Source organism: Hyperolius riggenbachi, chromosome 7, assembly GCF_040937935.1.
Source record: "Hyperolius riggenbachi isolate aHypRig1 chromosome 7, aHypRig1.pri, whole genome shotgun sequence".
NCBI lineage: Eukaryota > Metazoa > Chordata > Amphibia > Anura > Hyperoliidae > Hyperolius > Hyperolius riggenbachi.
This window is the reverse complement of record NC_090652.1, coordinates 171969702-171986250: the sequence shown is the minus strand read 5'-3', so window position 1 is coordinate 171986250 and position 16549 is coordinate 171969702. Positions and strand designations below refer to the sequence as shown.

Below are 16549 nucleotides of genomic sequence, written 5' to 3'. Positions count from 1 at the left end.
GTTCATCAGTGAGGAGAGCTTGGTGGATGATGACGTCGCCGATGTAACCTATTGCCCCGAGGAGAGGAGTAGGAGGAGGGAGTCCTTAGCTATCCCAGCTCTCTCCTTTGATGATGACTTGGGAGAAGAGAGCTTGGATGTTGAGGTTGCAGGACCGAGTGTGGAAGAAGCTGCACCTCCACAATCGACCGCTATGGAAGCTCCAGGGGAACAAGAACAAAGTGAGGAGCACCGAGAGACTGCAGCACAACCAGCGCGCAGGGCAACCCCGACACAGGCCAGAGGACGGGAAGATGCTGCCACACCACCAGTGAGGACCACCCCACCAGTGAGGCGTCGAGGTACCCTCCCCCCAACAAGGAGAGAGACAGAGTCCGAGATGTCCGGGGCTGTCTCCGGACTTCTCGGGATTCTTCAGAGCCACCAAACTCTCATAACCCGGCAGTTGCAAGATGAGGACAGGGGCCATATCATGGAGCAGTACAAGTCCCACATCACTTCACTGCAATGTGAGCTCGACGCTGTACATGGGCACTACAGGGACGAGCTTAAAATGATGCATGAGATGCACAGAGGAGAAATCGACCAACTGCGTGCGCAGCATCATCAGTCGGTGGGCCAGCTGCAGAACATGATGCAGCAAATGCATCAACAAAGCAAGGAACTACTGAAATTGCAGGCACACCCGTGTTTTCACACTGTGATGTCTCTAATACCATATTTGGAAAAGGTGCCTTCCCAAAACATGATGGCGTGCCATTCCACTTTGCTGGAGGTGATCAAACAACACATGGACACGCCATTATTGCAACCACCAATTTTTAGACCCCCACAACCAACAGCGGTGCCCACCTGGCAATCATCACAGATGTACACCGGCTACAGAGGCAGTCAATATGGGCCACCGCTGTCAGGGTCCAGCTCATCCACGACCAGCACCCAAGAGAGTCCAGATTTCCAGGCAGCAACTCCCACCTTTTCTAGTAGTGGTGCCGATCCAATTTGAAAAAAAAAGTCAAATTGTTCCTGGACATGCTCCTCTGAATACCTCCGATCCTCGGAGGAAGGATACCATCCCAGGGCTTTTTAGCCCAACCTTTTCCCTGCCCCATCTCCTTCAACCAAGGTTCAGAGGTGTTCAGATGACCATGTCAGGGAACTTTTGTTTTTGCTGGACTTGAACTTTAGGGCCTGGTGTCCCCGAAAGACACTACCTGGGTCACAACCTTGTGCCTGTTGCACTGCACCTGTAGTCCTGCACCTGTGCCTTTGATTCCTCTTGTTCCTTACTTTGTTGTTCCTAATCACTTGCACAAGACCCTTGGAGCCATGGATGAAGGACACCTTCACTGGTCGGTGAGAGGCCTAGCCTTTTCACTGACCTGTGTCCTTCATCCATGGCTCAGAGGGTCATGTGCCAGTGGTTAGGTTTTTAAAGCACTTCAATTTTAGGGCCTGGTGTCCCCGAAAGACACTACCTTGGTCACAACCTTGTGCCTGTTGCACTGCACCTGTAGTCCTGCACCTGTGCCTTTGATTCCTCTTGTTCCTTACTTTGTTGTTCCTAATCACTTGCACAAGACCCTTGGAGCCATGGATGAAGGACACCTATACTGGTCGGTGAGAGGCCTAGCCTTTTCACTGACCTGTGTCCTTCATCCATGGCTCAGAGGGTCATGTGCCAGTGGTTAGGTTTTTAAAGCACTTCAATTTTAGGGCCTGGTGTCCCCGAAAGACACTACCTGGGTCACAACCTTGTGCCTGTTGCACTGCACCTGTAGTCATGCACCTCTGCCATCGGTTCCTCTTGCTCCTCACTTTGTTCTTGTTCCTAATCACTTGCACAAGACCCTTGGAACCATGGATGAAGGACACCTTCACTGGTCGGTGAGAGGCCTAGCCTTCTCACTGACCTGTGTCCTTCATCCATGGCTCAGAGGGTCCTGTGCCAGTGGTTAGGTTTTAGAAGCACTAATTTAGGGCCTGGTGTCCCCGAAAGACACTACCTGTAGTCCTGCACCTCTGCCATCGGTTCCTCTTGCTCCTCACTTTGTTCTTGTTCCTAACCACTTGCACAAGACCCTTTGAACCATGGATGAAGGACACCTTGACTGGTCGGTGAGAAGCCTAGCCTTTTCACTGACCTGTGTCCTTCATCCATGGCTCAGAGGGTCCTGTGCCAGTGGTTAGGTTTTAGAAGCACTAAAAATTTAGGGCCTGGTGTCCCCGAAAGACACTACCTGTAGTCCTGCTCCTCTGCCATCGGTTCCTCTTGCTCCTCACTTTGTTCTTGTTCCTAATCACTTGCACAAGACCCTTGGAACCATGGATGAAGGACACCTACACTGGTCGGTGAGAGGCCTAGCCTTTTCACTGACCTGTGTCCTTCATCCATGGCTCAGAGGGTCATGTGCCAGTGGTTAGGTTTTTAAAGCACTTCAATTTTAGGGCCTGGTGTCCCCGAAAGACACTACCTGGGTCACAACCTTGTGCCTGTTGCACTGCACCTGTAGTCATGCACCTCTGCCATCGGTTCCTCTTGCTCCTCACTTTGTTCTTGTTCCTAACCACTTGCACAAGACCCTTTGAACCATGGATGAAGGACACCTTGACTGGTCGGTGAGAGGCCTAGCCTTTTCACTGACCTGTGTCCTTCATCCATGGCTCAGAGGGTCCTGTGCCAGTGGTTAGGTTTTAGAAGCACTAAAAATTTAGGGCCTTGTGTCCCCGAAAGACACTACCTGTAGTCCTGCTCCTCTGCCATCGGTTCCTCTTGCTCCTCACTTTGTTCTTGTTCCTAATCACTTGCACAAGACCCTTTGAACCATTGATGAAGGACACCTACACTGGTCGGTGAGAGGCCTAGCCTTTTCACTGACCTGTGTCCTTCATCCATGGCTCAGAGGGTCCTGTGCCAGTGGTTAGGTTTTTGAATCACTTTAATATTAGGGACTGGTGTCCCCGAAAGACACTTGGGCAGCTATGCCCTGCAACTCTTCCAGCACAAAGTTGGTGGTTGGTGTTCCTTAAAACTGACCGGGCTATACCATAGATATGTTATTTTTTGTCTTCCATGTTGGAAGAATGTTTCCATGTTGGAAAGTGGTTGTTTTTGCAATAAAAAAAATTTGTTTTTACATACCTCAGTGTGATGAGTAGTTGTTCTTGTGGTGTGACTGCTCTCCTGAACGTGGTATCCTTCTTCCTAAGGTCATCCTTCACCATCTCCAAAAGGGTATCAAACCTGTCAGGAGATGGAAAGGAAGAAGCTGTAAAGTATGTTGTGGGACAAGGTGTTGGGTGGTGGATGGGGGAGGTGTGTTTACAGAGGTTTGGGAGTGTTGTGGAGGGTGGGGGTGTAGTAGGGTGGTGTAGTATAGCTAGGTATACAGGGGTGTGAGGGTCAGGGTGGTGTGTTTAGCTAGGTATACAGGGATGAGGTGTTGTGGGGGTGAGGGTGGGGTGTTTAGGGATGGTGGGGGTTGGTGTATTTAGGCCTAGATACTTACAGGGGAATAGACATCCGAGTGTAGCTGTAGAACTTCTGTGGGTGTCGTCTGAGGTCCCGGTAGAGGGCCTGGAACTCTCCCTTCCTCTGCCTCCTGGCTAGTAGAGGGTGCACCCACCATCTCCTGCGAGGAGCACGCCTTCTCCCCACATAGTAGTAGGTAAACAACAGGAAGGAGAGAATTCCCAGGTAATAAGCGTAAAAAATGACTGGATCCATGGTCCCAACTGCTGTCTCTGTATCCAAGGATGGTCTCCACACGTCCAGCTGTCTCCAACAATGACCCCAGAGCTTCTGCTGACCTCCCAGAACCCCAGGTATTTATACAGGTTGTTATCTCTTTAAGAATCCGGATCCGGACCGCAACCGTGTTCATACCGCACGGAAACCGTATGCAACCGGACCGGATCCGGACTGGAACCGTACGGGTCAGGTCCGATCCGGCTCCGGTGCGGTCCGGACATCCGGTGCGGTTTTTGCAAAACCGCAAGTGTGAACGGGGCCTAATTTGGCTCTATGAAGTAGGGCTTGTTGGATTATTATGGCTCTGTACAAACAAACATTCCAGCGGTTCTGGAGGCGTGTTTAGCTTCTAAGGGCAACAATGATTAATTTGCATATATTCAGCAGTGATGCACTGGGAGACATCTCGGAGCTCTCTCCAACCTGAATTATCGCAAATTCTTTCTGTTTTAAGAAAGCAAACTTTTTTGTTTTCCATTCCAAAGGGTTCACATACTTTTTACTTCTACTGTAAGATAAAATAATTCTTAGCAAAAAGTAGCACCCAAAGAAAGCCTAATTTGTGGTGAAAAAAACAATATATAGATCATTTCTGTGGCCTTGATTCATGAAGCATTGAAGAGGACTTTACCAAGCACTTAGGAAAATGTCAATTTGTAAAGGTCGTTACTGCATGAAAAGCTGAAATTACTGAGCAGTGAGGTAAATTACCGACTTGTGCGGTGAATTTCAGCAAATTTTAATTCATAAAAACTAGAACAAGCGTTAACACCTCACGATAATTACAGACACCTCTGGTGTGGTCTTAACAATGTGAAGTCTGTGTGAGTCTGTGCTGGGGCCGTTACTCACACAAGCAGAGGCAGCTGTGACTGTCAGGAGCAGGGAGCCAATAGAAACAGCCCCTTTTCTCCTGCAAGTATGAATGTTGTAATCTGATAGGACCTGCAGCCTTTGCAGGCGGGACAAGCTTTTAAATCCCCCAGGCAGCAGCAGAGCAAAATCGGAACAAGCCAAGCATCCCCTGAATACCTTAAGCTGTTTGTCTGTTTTCACCTCTTGGGTACCTGCTAGAAGCTAGTGGGGAAAATCACCCAAGCAGGGCATATGTAAAGTTTCTTGGAAGTTCATCTAAGCTGTGGCAATTAAATAGAATATTAAGAAAGACTAAAGGTGGCCATAATACACTTAAGGCGAATTCACACTAGAGCGTTTTGCCGGCGATTTCGGCAAAACACTCAAGCGCTAGTGCAATAATACCCTATGGGCCCGTTCTCACTTGGGCGATTTGCGTTAACCGCCGGCGATTAACTCAAAACGCCAAACGTGTAGCCTGCACCAATTTCAGGCGATTTCCACGCGATCACATTTAGTGCTATAGAAGCGATAATCGCAATCGCGGAAAAATCGATGCAGTGTCCAGTAATTTTTCTGCTTTAAACGCGGAAAAATCACTCCCGCAAGTTTTGCGCATTTAGGTGTGAATGCGGCCTTATATAGATTTGCAGCAGATTCAACCATCAGATAGATTTCTGTCAGATGCCTGTCAAGTCGAATCTGACAGGAAACTATCTGATGTGTGCCACACACTAGGAACAGATTTCCAATAGATTTCAGAATGAAATCTATTGGAAATCTATTAAATATCGATCTAAATGCATTTTTGCACCACGAGATCCAATACAATTCTATGGGCCATCGATCTGCTGCCAGCAGCAGATTGACCTACATTTTCCATCCTGTCAGATAGATCAAATCGATCGAAATCAGCTGCAAATCGATACATTTACAGATTTGAAAGAATCGATTTCCGATTGATAATTCTATAGAATCGATCAAGGGCTGAATTCGATCAGTGTATGGGCCCCTTTATAAACTGATTCAGAGCACATTCAGAGCAAGCAGAGGCAGTATAACAAAACGTACATCTGAAGGGATGTTGGGATGCCTCGCAATGCCCTCACTGCACGGAACAGCTTTCAACAAGCTGATACCGCAAAGCTTTTTGTCAATGGGCTTTGGTAATTTACCGCAGTTCTACAGCACCTGTTAAAATTTTCATGAATTAGCACACAAAAGTCTAAAATCCCGCATGTGGTATTTTCCCGACCAGATTTTTTTTTCCCTTTACCGCACAACCTTTTATGAATTGACCCGTGTGATTAATAACAATAAAGTTATTGGCGAATGATTGGGAGGAGCATGATGTAAAAATTGCTCTGGTTTTAAAAGGAACTGTTACAAACCTCTTAAAGAGGATCTGTAACCTCAAAAAATCCCCTGGGGGGTACTCACCTCGGGTGGGGGAAGCCTCCGGATCCTAATGAGGCTTCCCACGCCGTCCTCTGTCCCACGGGGGTCTCGCTGCAGCCCTCCGTGCAGCCGTGACGTAATATTTACCTTCCTGGCTCCTGCGCAGGCGCTCTGACGGCTGTCGGCTCCGAACTACACGGAAACACCCGATCGCCGTCGGGTCTGCTCTACTGCGCAGGCGCAAGTTTCCGGCGCCTGCGCAGTAGAGCGGACCCGACTGAGATCGGGTATTTCCGTGTAGTTCGGAGAGGAAAGCAGCCACAGCGCCCCCGCTGGAGCCAGCAAAGGCAAATATTGAAATTACAGTCGGGCCTGTCGCCGGCTGTTCAGAGGGCTGCAGCGAGACCCCCGTGGGACAGAGGACGGCGTGGGAAGCCTCATTAGGATCCGGAGGCTTCCCCCACCCGAGGCGAGTACCCCCCAGGGGATCTTTTTCATGTTACAGAGTCTCTTTAAATCTTAAAACCCATACAAATAAGTTTCTTCCAGAGTAAAAAGAGCCATAAATGACTTTTGTACTATGTTGCTGTCACTTACAGTAGGGTAATAGAAATCTGACATTACAGACAGGTTTTAAGATAGTCCATCTCTTCATGGGGAGTCTCAGCATGACATTTATTCTTTATGAAGACATTCCCTGAAAAAGATTTATACAAAGATGGTAGCCAGCCTCCCTGCTCGCTACACATTTTTTTGGCAGCTGGATGGAGCAAGTGCCATTCACTAAGTGCTTTTAAAAATAAAGAAAACACTGAGAACCCCCATGAGAAGATGGGCTAGTCCAAAATCTGTCGGTAATGTAAGATTTCTACTACTTACTGTAAGTGATAGCAACATAGGAGAAAAGTAATTTATGGCTCATTTTACTCTGGAAGAAACGTACTTATTTGTATATGTTAACATATGGTTTAAATTTTAAGGATTCCGTGACAGTGGTCCTTTAAAGTGAACCAGAGGTGAGAGTGATATGGAGGCAGCCATATTTATTTCCTTTTAAGCAATACCAGTTGCCTGGCAGCCCTGCTGATCTTTCAGGACAATAGTGTCTGAATCACACTAGAAACAAGCAAAAAAACAGAAACAACAGAAACAAGAAAAACCTGTGGTTGGGAAGTGGTTAAAGCATGAGGCCCCTATTTCACTCATAACCCTTAAGGCTGGATTCACAGTGGTGTGTTGCATAACGCACGAGTTATAATGAGTGTGAGCTGCAATGGAGACCGGACATAGACTTTAAGACAAAGCAAGCATGCATGCAGCAAATTAAAATAACACGATCAGTTACAACTCAGTACTGTGAATAGGCTCATGAAATTGTATGGGCATAAACAAATAAGAAGTACGTTTTTCTAGAGTAAAATGAGCCATAAACTACTTTTCTCCTATATTGCTGTCACTTACAGTAGGTAGTAGAAATCTGACAGAATCGACAGGTTTTGGACTAGTCCATCTCTCCACGGGGGTTTCTCAGTAACACTTTTATTCTTTATAAAGATATTTCCTAAAGAGGATTTAAACAATGATGATGGCCAGCTTCCCTGCTCGCTACACAGTTTTTGGCAGTTGGACAGAGCAACTGCCATTCACTAAGTGAAAATAAATAAAACCATAAGAATCCCCTATGAAGAGATGGACTAGTCCAAAACCTGTAACTTCTGTCAGATTTCTACTACCTACTGCAAATGACAGCAACATAGGAGAAAAGTAATTTATGGCTCATTTCACTCTGGAAAAAAATGTACTTATTTATATATGTTTGCACATATTTTAAATTTTACATTGTGTCGCCATAGTGCCCCTTTAACATGCAGAGTTATTCTGCAACGCAACTGGTCACTGTGAACTAGCCATTACATTTGTTGAACTGTACCTCATTTAAAAAAAAAAAAACACCTCTCCAGATTTAACTTTTATAATTTGGGAATCTCAGTAGGGATGAGGAATAATTGTAATTTTGGTTTCGTGAATTTTATTATTTTTCTAAATTACTATACTGATTGGGATTTTATGGGTAATCTTGATTTTGCATAATTTTCATACAAATTCATTGAAGTCTATGAGGTATACAAAAAAGTTTTTGCATATGACAAAACACATTTTTGCATTAAAGTCTAAGGGCTTGAGAAAGTTATATTCTTGCAAATGTACTATTTTTTACAATTACATGCAAAATGTCACAGTAGTCTGAAATTTCAAATTATGATTTTGCATAATAACTTAGAATTTTGTTGCAAAATTACAAATGTGAAATTCGATCTCATCACTCGTGGTGGCATAATAATAAATCTTTGCAATTAGAGTGCTTATTTTCAGCAAGAAAGGAGGCACTAACCAACAGACTGCACAGACTGTTCGCTTTATATAGGGAGCCAACATTGACCATAGACATGATATTCTTATTCTTAATATGATATGATTATAGATATACACTGTACAGCGCTGCGTAATATGTCGGCGCTATATAAATACTAAAAAATAATAATAATAATATTCTAATTAAGAGGATACCACAGATAATACCTATAGCCAGCATAATATATACTGACTAGCCAATCAACATTGTAGAGCACTATGTTAGTGGTGCTCGCTGCTGTAAGTAACAAGGATCCTCTAAGCTTCAGTGTGTCCCTGACATCTGTCACACTACTACTCCGTGTAACTGCTGCCTGACATCTAAACTAGTGCGGCAGTCTGTCAATGACACGGCAAGATCGCAGGTCGGGAGGGGGAGGCCTGTCTGGACTTCCAAACAAGAAAGTCCAGCTGTATTTAGGGAATTAATGAAGCTCTGAGGAGACCAGTTAGGGTGCTTTCACACTGCATCGGCTGTATTGCAAAGGACTATACAATCGACCAGTAAAATTGATGCAACTGTATTTCAATGGTACATTCACAATAGCACCTTAGCGGTGCTGTGCAACAGATTCTGTCAGAATGACGCGAAGCATGCTTTGCATTTTCCAGACAATGTAGGTGTTTACAGTTGCATTGAACCAGAACTACGTACTATATAAGCCTTAAAGTGATACTGTAGGGGGGGGGGGGGGGGGGGGTGTCGGAGGAAAATGAGTTGAAGTTACCCGGGGCTTCTAATGGTTCCCCGCAGGCATCCTGTGCCCGTGCAGCCACTCACCGATGCTCCGGCCCCGCCTCCGGTTCACTTCTGGAATTTCAGACTTTAAAGTCTGGAAACCACTGTGCCTGCGTTGCCGTGTCCTCGCTTCCCCTGATGTCACCAGGAGTGCCCGGCGCAGGCACAGACCATACTGGGCCTGCGCAGTACGCTCCTGGTGCCATCAGCGGGAGTGAGGACACGGCAACACAGGCGCAGTGGTTTTCAGACTTTAAAGTCTGAAATTCCAGAAGTGAACCAGAGGCGGGGCCGGAGCATTGGGGAGTGGCTACACAGGCACAGGATGTCTGTGGGGGACCATTAGAAGCCCCGGGTAACTTCAACTCATTTTCCCCTGACCCCCCTACAGTGTCCCTTTAAAGGGATACTGTAAGGGGGGGGGGGGGGAGGGTTAGGGGAAAATGAGTTGAAGTTACCCGGGGCTTCTAATGGTCCCCCGCAGGCATGCTGTGCCCGCGCAGCCACTCACAGATGCTCCGGCCCCGCCTCTGGTTCATTTCTGGAATTTCAGACTTTAAAGTCTGAAAACCACTGCGCCTGTGTTGCCGTGTCCTCACTCCCCCTGATGTCACCAGGAACGTACGGCGCAGGCACAGACCATACTGGGCATGCGCAGTACTCTCCTGGTGACATCAGCGGCAGTGAGGACACGGCAACGCAGGCGCAGTGGTTTTCAGACTTTAAAGTCTGAAATTCCAGAAGTGAACCAGAGGTGTACCCGGAGCATTGGGGAGTGGCTGCGTGGGCACAGGATGTCTGTGTGGGACCATTAGAAGCCCCGGGTAACTTTAACTGATTTTCCCTCGACCCCCCCCCTACAGTATCCCTTTAAAGCCGATCCGAGATGAAAAACAAACTATAACAAGTAACTTGTCTATATATCTTATCTAAAGTTTAGACAAATCTAGCTGAAAACAGATTTAATAGAAAATGATTATTTCTTCCTGTGATACAATGACAGCAGCCATGTTGTTTGTAAACATTACACAGAGGTAGGCTTATCTGCACCATCAGCACTCAGACTGTGAAAAAAACCTAATCCCCCCTCCTCCCCTCTGCCTCTGAAATCAATGGCTAGTAACACCTCCTCCTCCCTCTGCCCAGACTGAGCTCCCATGAGCCCTTGCTACTGCCAAGGCACTCTGAAAACCTGTGGGCGTGGTTTATTTAGTTTATAGGGAATTAGAGTATTAAAACAAAGACAAAAAAGTATTTGGCTTGAGGAATGCCCTATAAACAATAGGAAAGGAACACAATTATGCAATAAGTAAAAGTTCACCTCGGATCCACTTTAACACACTTGTAATGCATGCTGCAACTTTTCAACACTGCTGTAAACCTGGTTTTTAGGATGCGCAATGTGCATATTATGCAAATGATTACAGAGAAAAATGATGTGATAAAATTGCAGATTTTCCACAGTTTTGTTTACAGCAATTCAGTAGGGATTAGCTTTACACAGCGTTTATTAAAGACGGAGTGTTTTAACTGAAGATGGCTTTTTTTGAGCACCCCTAAATTGCATAATTCTCAAGCACCCCTTGACTCAGACTTATTAGCAGTATTCCACAGCAGTGTAGGAAATCCTTTTTAAACATTCCTTAAGCTTTAAATGTACAGTATTAAATATACAGTGGCTTGCAAAAGTATTCGGCCCCCTTGAAGTTTTCCACATTTTGTCACATTAATGCCACAAACATGAATCAATTTTATTGGAATTAAACATGAAAGACCAACACAAAGTGGTGTACACGTGAGAATTGGAATGAAAATCATATATGATTCCAAACATTATCTACAAATAAATAACTGCAAAGTGGGGTGTGCGTAATTATTCAGCCCCTTTTGGTCTGAGTGCAGTCAGTTGCCCATAGACATTGCCTGATGAGTGCTAATGACTAAATAGAGTGCACCTGTGTGTAATCTAATGTCAGTACAAATACAGCTGCTCTGTGACCGGCCTCAGAGGTTGTCTAAGAGAATATTGGGAGCAACAACACGATGAAGTCCAAAGAACACACGAGACAGGTCAGGGATACGGTTATTGAGAAATTTAAAGCAGGCTTAGGCTACAAAAAGATTTCCAAAGCCTTGAACATCCCACGGAGCACTGTTCAAACGATCATTCAGAGATGGAAGGAGTATGGCACAACTTTAAACCTACCAAGACAAGGCCGTCCACCTAAACTCACAGGCCAAACAAGGAGAGCGCTGATCAGAAATGCAATCAAGAGGCCCATGGTGACTCTGGACGAGATGCAGAGATCTACAGCTCAGGTGGGGGAATCTGTCCATAGGACAACTATTAGTCGTGCACTGCACAAAGTTGGCCTTTATGGAAGAGTGGCAAGAAGAAAGCCATTGTTAACAGAAAGCCTAAGAAGTCCTGTTTGCAGTTTGCCACAAGCCATGTGAGGGACACAGCAAACATGTGGAAGAAGGCTCTCTGGTCAGATGAGACCAAAATTGAACTTTTTGGCCAAAATGCAAAACGCTATGTGTGGCGGAAAACTAACACTGCACATCACTCTGAACACACCATCCCCACTGTCAAATATGGTGGTGGCAGCATTATGCTCTGGGGGTGCATCTCTTCAGCAGGGACAGGGAAGATGGTCAGAGATGATGGGAAGATGAATGGAACCAAATACCAGGCAATCTTGGAAGAAAACCTCTTGGAGTCTGCAAAAGACTTGAGACTGGGGTGGAGGTTCATCTTCCAGCAGGACAACGACCCTAAACATAAAGCCAGGGCAACAATGAAATGGTTTAAAACAAAACATATCCATGTGTTAGAATGGCCCAGTCAATGTCCAGATCTAAATCCAATAGAGAATCTGTGGCAAGATGTGAAAACTGCTGTTCACAAACGTTGTCTATCTAATCTGACTGAGCTGGAGCTGTTTTGCAAAGAAGAATGGGCAAGGATTTCAGTCTCTAGATGTACAAAGCTGGTTCAGACATACCCTAAAATTTGACTGGCAGCTGTAGTTGCAGCAAAAGGTGGTTCTACAAAGTATTGACTCAGGGGGCTGAACAATTATGCACACCCCACTTTGCAGTTATTTCTTTTTAAAAAATGTTTGGAATCATGCATGATTTTCGTTCCACTTCTCACGTGTACACCACTTTGTATTGGTCTTTCAAGTGGAATTCCAATAAAATTGATTCATGTTTGTGGCAGTAATGTAACAAAATGTGGAAAACTTCAAGGGGGCCGAATAATTTTGCAAGCCACTGTACATATTTATGTCTGTTAACATATGATTAATCACTTTTCCATTTCAATGCCTTAGGCCTCATTCACATTACGCACGTTGCTGTCCGTATTTCGGCAACACGTGCGGGAGGCAGACATGCACGACTCTGCTCTCTGCTACTGTGCAGACGTGCTAGCACAGGTGCAGCCCGGATGCGCTCATGCATGAAGAGGAATATGGATCGTATCTTCCTGAGGGTCCCAGTGAGCAGCAGCAAGGAGGACATGGAAGCTTCCAGACAAATTAAAAATGCATTTAGGACCGGATCACACTTGGATTAGTGGCAAACTGATCCGTTAAATCGGATCCAATGGTACGGGTCTATCGGATCCATTTTCACTCCGTTTGCCTTCCGCTGCTTAAGTTACGTTTCCCCATATCCCCCCTAGACCCCCACCCCCAAAGTGAATTTTGACATTTAGAACTAGTGTGAAGAAATGTTCCGTTTTCTCATTGCTCCCAATGCAGGGCTGCAACTTCCGTTTGGCTCAGCGGTCCAGAAAAATAGCTGCAGCAGGAAACTTGCGGTTCGTTCAGCGGATCGTGCAGAACTGATCCGTTTGAATGTACGGATGTGAACAGATCCATAGGTTAACATTGGATCGATTTGCATCCGTTCGCTTCTGATCCATGAACGGACCTTTTTTTAGCGCTTATATGAACTGGGCCTAAAACATGCATGTGTGGTTAGTAAGATACATGCATGTACATATTTGATGAGTAATAAGGATTTACTGGCTATTCATTTTTCTTGCATGTAAGTTTTCTAATTCATGTTCTAATTTTTTTTTAAGGTATACATGAGTACAGGAAGTTTTGTCATCTAGATTTTTTTTTGATAAAGTGCACATGAGAATGATTGCTGGTTCCTACATTTGTCCCAATTCCAAATGTCATATTCACAGCAGGTTTGCAAATAGAACAAGAATATAACCTATTGTCAGAGGCAGAAAGTACAATTACTTCTCAAAATCAAGACCTCGGGCTGTAGTTATCTCCCTCAAAAAGTTGTTCTCGATTTATGGAAGACCAGTTCACCAATCACGCCACCGTTAATGTATGGAGAACCAGAACCACCAAGGAAATCCCAACCACCCTAGTACTATTGTTCTCTATAATTTAAACTAAAATCTTCCTTGGAAGGCCACTCTTACGAGGTCCTACTTATAGGAAACATATCAGCCCACACTTTGCACTGTTTCTTGCCAGAAACATGGTGCAATAGAGCATTTCTGACAGGTCCGATCTGACTTCAGATCGTTTTTCTGATCTATTTTGTATAGAAGTGATCAGAAAAACAATCGGAAATCAGACTGGACCTGTCAGGAGTTATCTATCTGGTGAGAAATTTCATGGTGTGTACCAGCGATTAATAGCCCCAAACAGCAAGGAAATTGCTGTATGCAAAATGTGCTTACAATTAAAAGGCTAAGAAGTACTATAAAGCAACAGTTATGGATGCATGTCTGGCTTTTCAGGGGAAATAAAAGTAATTTGCATTTTCACACACTAACTCAAAACAAAGCATTATTGAAAATACTTTTTTTGTTCATATGAACTTAAAGACTTGAAGTACCTTCTGGTTTAACAGGCACATTTGTTTCAATGACTAGAGGTTGGGACACTTGGAAAAAGGAAGCAGTTTAAAAAGTGAGGCAGGAAGGGGTGGACACAATTTACAACTCACTACACATTTGAGAAAAAAGCAATTTTATATTAAAGAAAAAAAAACACTGAATATAGCCAAATGTTCCAGAGGTTTTGTTTACTATACAGGCTTTAAACATAGGTTCAGTTTATTCCTTGTACAGGCTATAGCTGACAAGCACAAGATGATCTTTCACACTGCAGGGCATAAGTGTCCACAGTAAACACATGCTTGCTCAGCTTTCTGCCAAGCAAGGAGTACTGTTTTGAGGAGAGGGAGAAGTTGGAGACTTAATTTTAACACTGCAGGGAACTACAATAGTAATTAGAATAAATCCAGCACAGCAGGTTTCTAATACTGAAAAAGCATGGGGGACAAATATAAAGCCATACTGCCACTTGGAACAATTGACTTGAATATGAATCTACTGTCTGTGTAGCTTTGCTGTGGAAACTTCAAATACAAATTACACTGTAAAATTTAAACATATACTCAACATGAATGACTACAGCAAGCTAAAATATACTCAACGAAAAATACTCTACTCTAGCGACTCATGGCACACAAAAAAGACATCCTGGCATGGTAAACACAGTTCTGCAATACTTCACGGGCAGAGCTGACAACAAGCTGTGAAGAAGTGTGTATTAAAGAGACTCCGTAACAAAAATTGCATCCTGTTTTTTATCATCCTACAAGTTCCAAAAGCTATTCTAATGTGTTCTGGCTAACTGCAGCACTTTATACTATCACTGTCTCTGTAATAAATTAATGTATCTTTCCCCTGTCAGACTTGTCGGCCTGTGTCTGGAAGGCTGCCAAGTTCTTCAGTGTTGTGGTTCTGCTATGAACTCACCCTTCCAGGCCCCTCTCTGCACACTGCCTGTGTGTTATTTAGATTAGAGCAGCTTCTCACTTCTCTCTTATCTTTTACAAGCTGGATAAATCGTCCTCTGAGCTGGCTGGGCTTTCACATACTGAGGAATTACAAACAAGGGCAAAGCTGTTTGCAGGAAGAAAAGAGCAGCCTGAAACTTCAGTGCATGGGGGAAAGAAACACACAAATGATCTCTTGAGATTCAAAAGGAATGCTGTATACAGCCTGCTTGTGTATGGATGTATTTTTCTATGTGTGGACATACTGTACATCAACCTACTTCCTGTTTTGGTGGCCATTTTGTTTGTTTACAAACAAACTTTTTAAAACTGTTTTTAACCACTTTTAATGCGGCGAGGAGCGGCGAAATTGTGACAGAGGGTAATAGGAGATGTCCACTAACGCACTGGTATGTTTACTTTTGAGCGATTTTAACAATACAGATTCTCTTTAACGCTGCTATGATTTTACTGCAGAGGGTCTATACACAGCTTGTAAAACACGTTTTCACTTTTTCTGTTGACATAAGAAAAAACTCACAGGCGCCATGAACAAACTGAAACACCAGCAAAAGGAAAAAAACTATTACAAAAGTTGCGAAATAACGTTCTGCTATTAGAAAGCAACCAGCACGTTTCCAAGTTAGGAGCACTGTACACCCCCTGCATTTCAGGACAAGACACCTAGCTTTCCCAAATTCTTGGGCCTTCATTTCCCATCCAACTCACTGCCTGGAAAGCTGCACAGGGGGTGCCCCTCGCCGCTGGAAGGCCCCGTCCACAAACACTCCGTTCTTGCCGAGACAGCGCAGGTAGAAATTAGGCTCCACAAAGTTCAACAGAAGGTGTCGGCGAGATATGAAACTAGATCGACCCATATTAACATCCACCGATCCCTGGCTGGAGTCACGTCCTATTGTCACTGTTGGTATCCTCATGATGAATTCAAAGTCGCGTCCCTCCAAGCGGGCCAAAGCTGGAGCTTCACTTGCTAACATGCCTAAGTCAGACACAGGACGGCCGCTCTGCAAAGGGCTGCATGGCGCTGAGCGTAAGGCCAGCAAAGCCATTACCCCTGAATCCTCTCTAGACTCCATGGCGGACACGGCGCATTGCCAGCTAGGATTGTTTTGATTGTTGAAACTCAGTAACAGCAGGCGGTAACACGGGCGGAGCAAAGTGAGATGGACTGGTCATAGGAGGAAGGGGTGGAAGCTACAAGCAAGACTCAGGTATATGACCTGTAGAAACAACCCCACTCCCCATGTGTCTTGGCTGAAGTTGGAAAAAAAAGTTTGCAAAAATAATAAAAGTGATTGTGAAGTCAAGTGTCTTTCTTCTTCCTCGTAACAAAAACGAAACTACTAATTTTCCTTTTAGTTGCAGATAACGTGAGAAGAGTTGTGGTAACCTTGCCATGCAGTTTTCTTGCTGTCTGACTGCCCTGGTGACATTTTACTTTTTTGCTGCAGTGATTGGGTGTCTTCAGGACAGGCGGTAAAAGTAAATCTTATGGTGCCCATACACGATACAATAAAAACGTTCAATTTTCCTGCTTATTCGATCTA

General features: G+C 44.7%; 1 protein-coding gene across 1 annotated transcript in view; it reads right to left on the bottom strand.

Moving 5' to 3' along the window:
* Positions 1-16139, bottom strand: part of FOXK1 (forkhead box K1) — a 151237-nt gene extending 135098 nt beyond the window's left edge. Inside the window, exon 1 of the mRNA XM_068244904.1 lies at positions 15711-16139. Within this exon, the coding sequence (XP_068101005.1) occupies positions 15711-16078 (368 nt within the window). The 5' untranslated portion in view covers positions 16079-16139. The remainder of the gene's footprint in view (positions 1-15710) is intronic.
* Between the last annotated feature and the right edge of the window lie 410 nt (positions 16140-16549).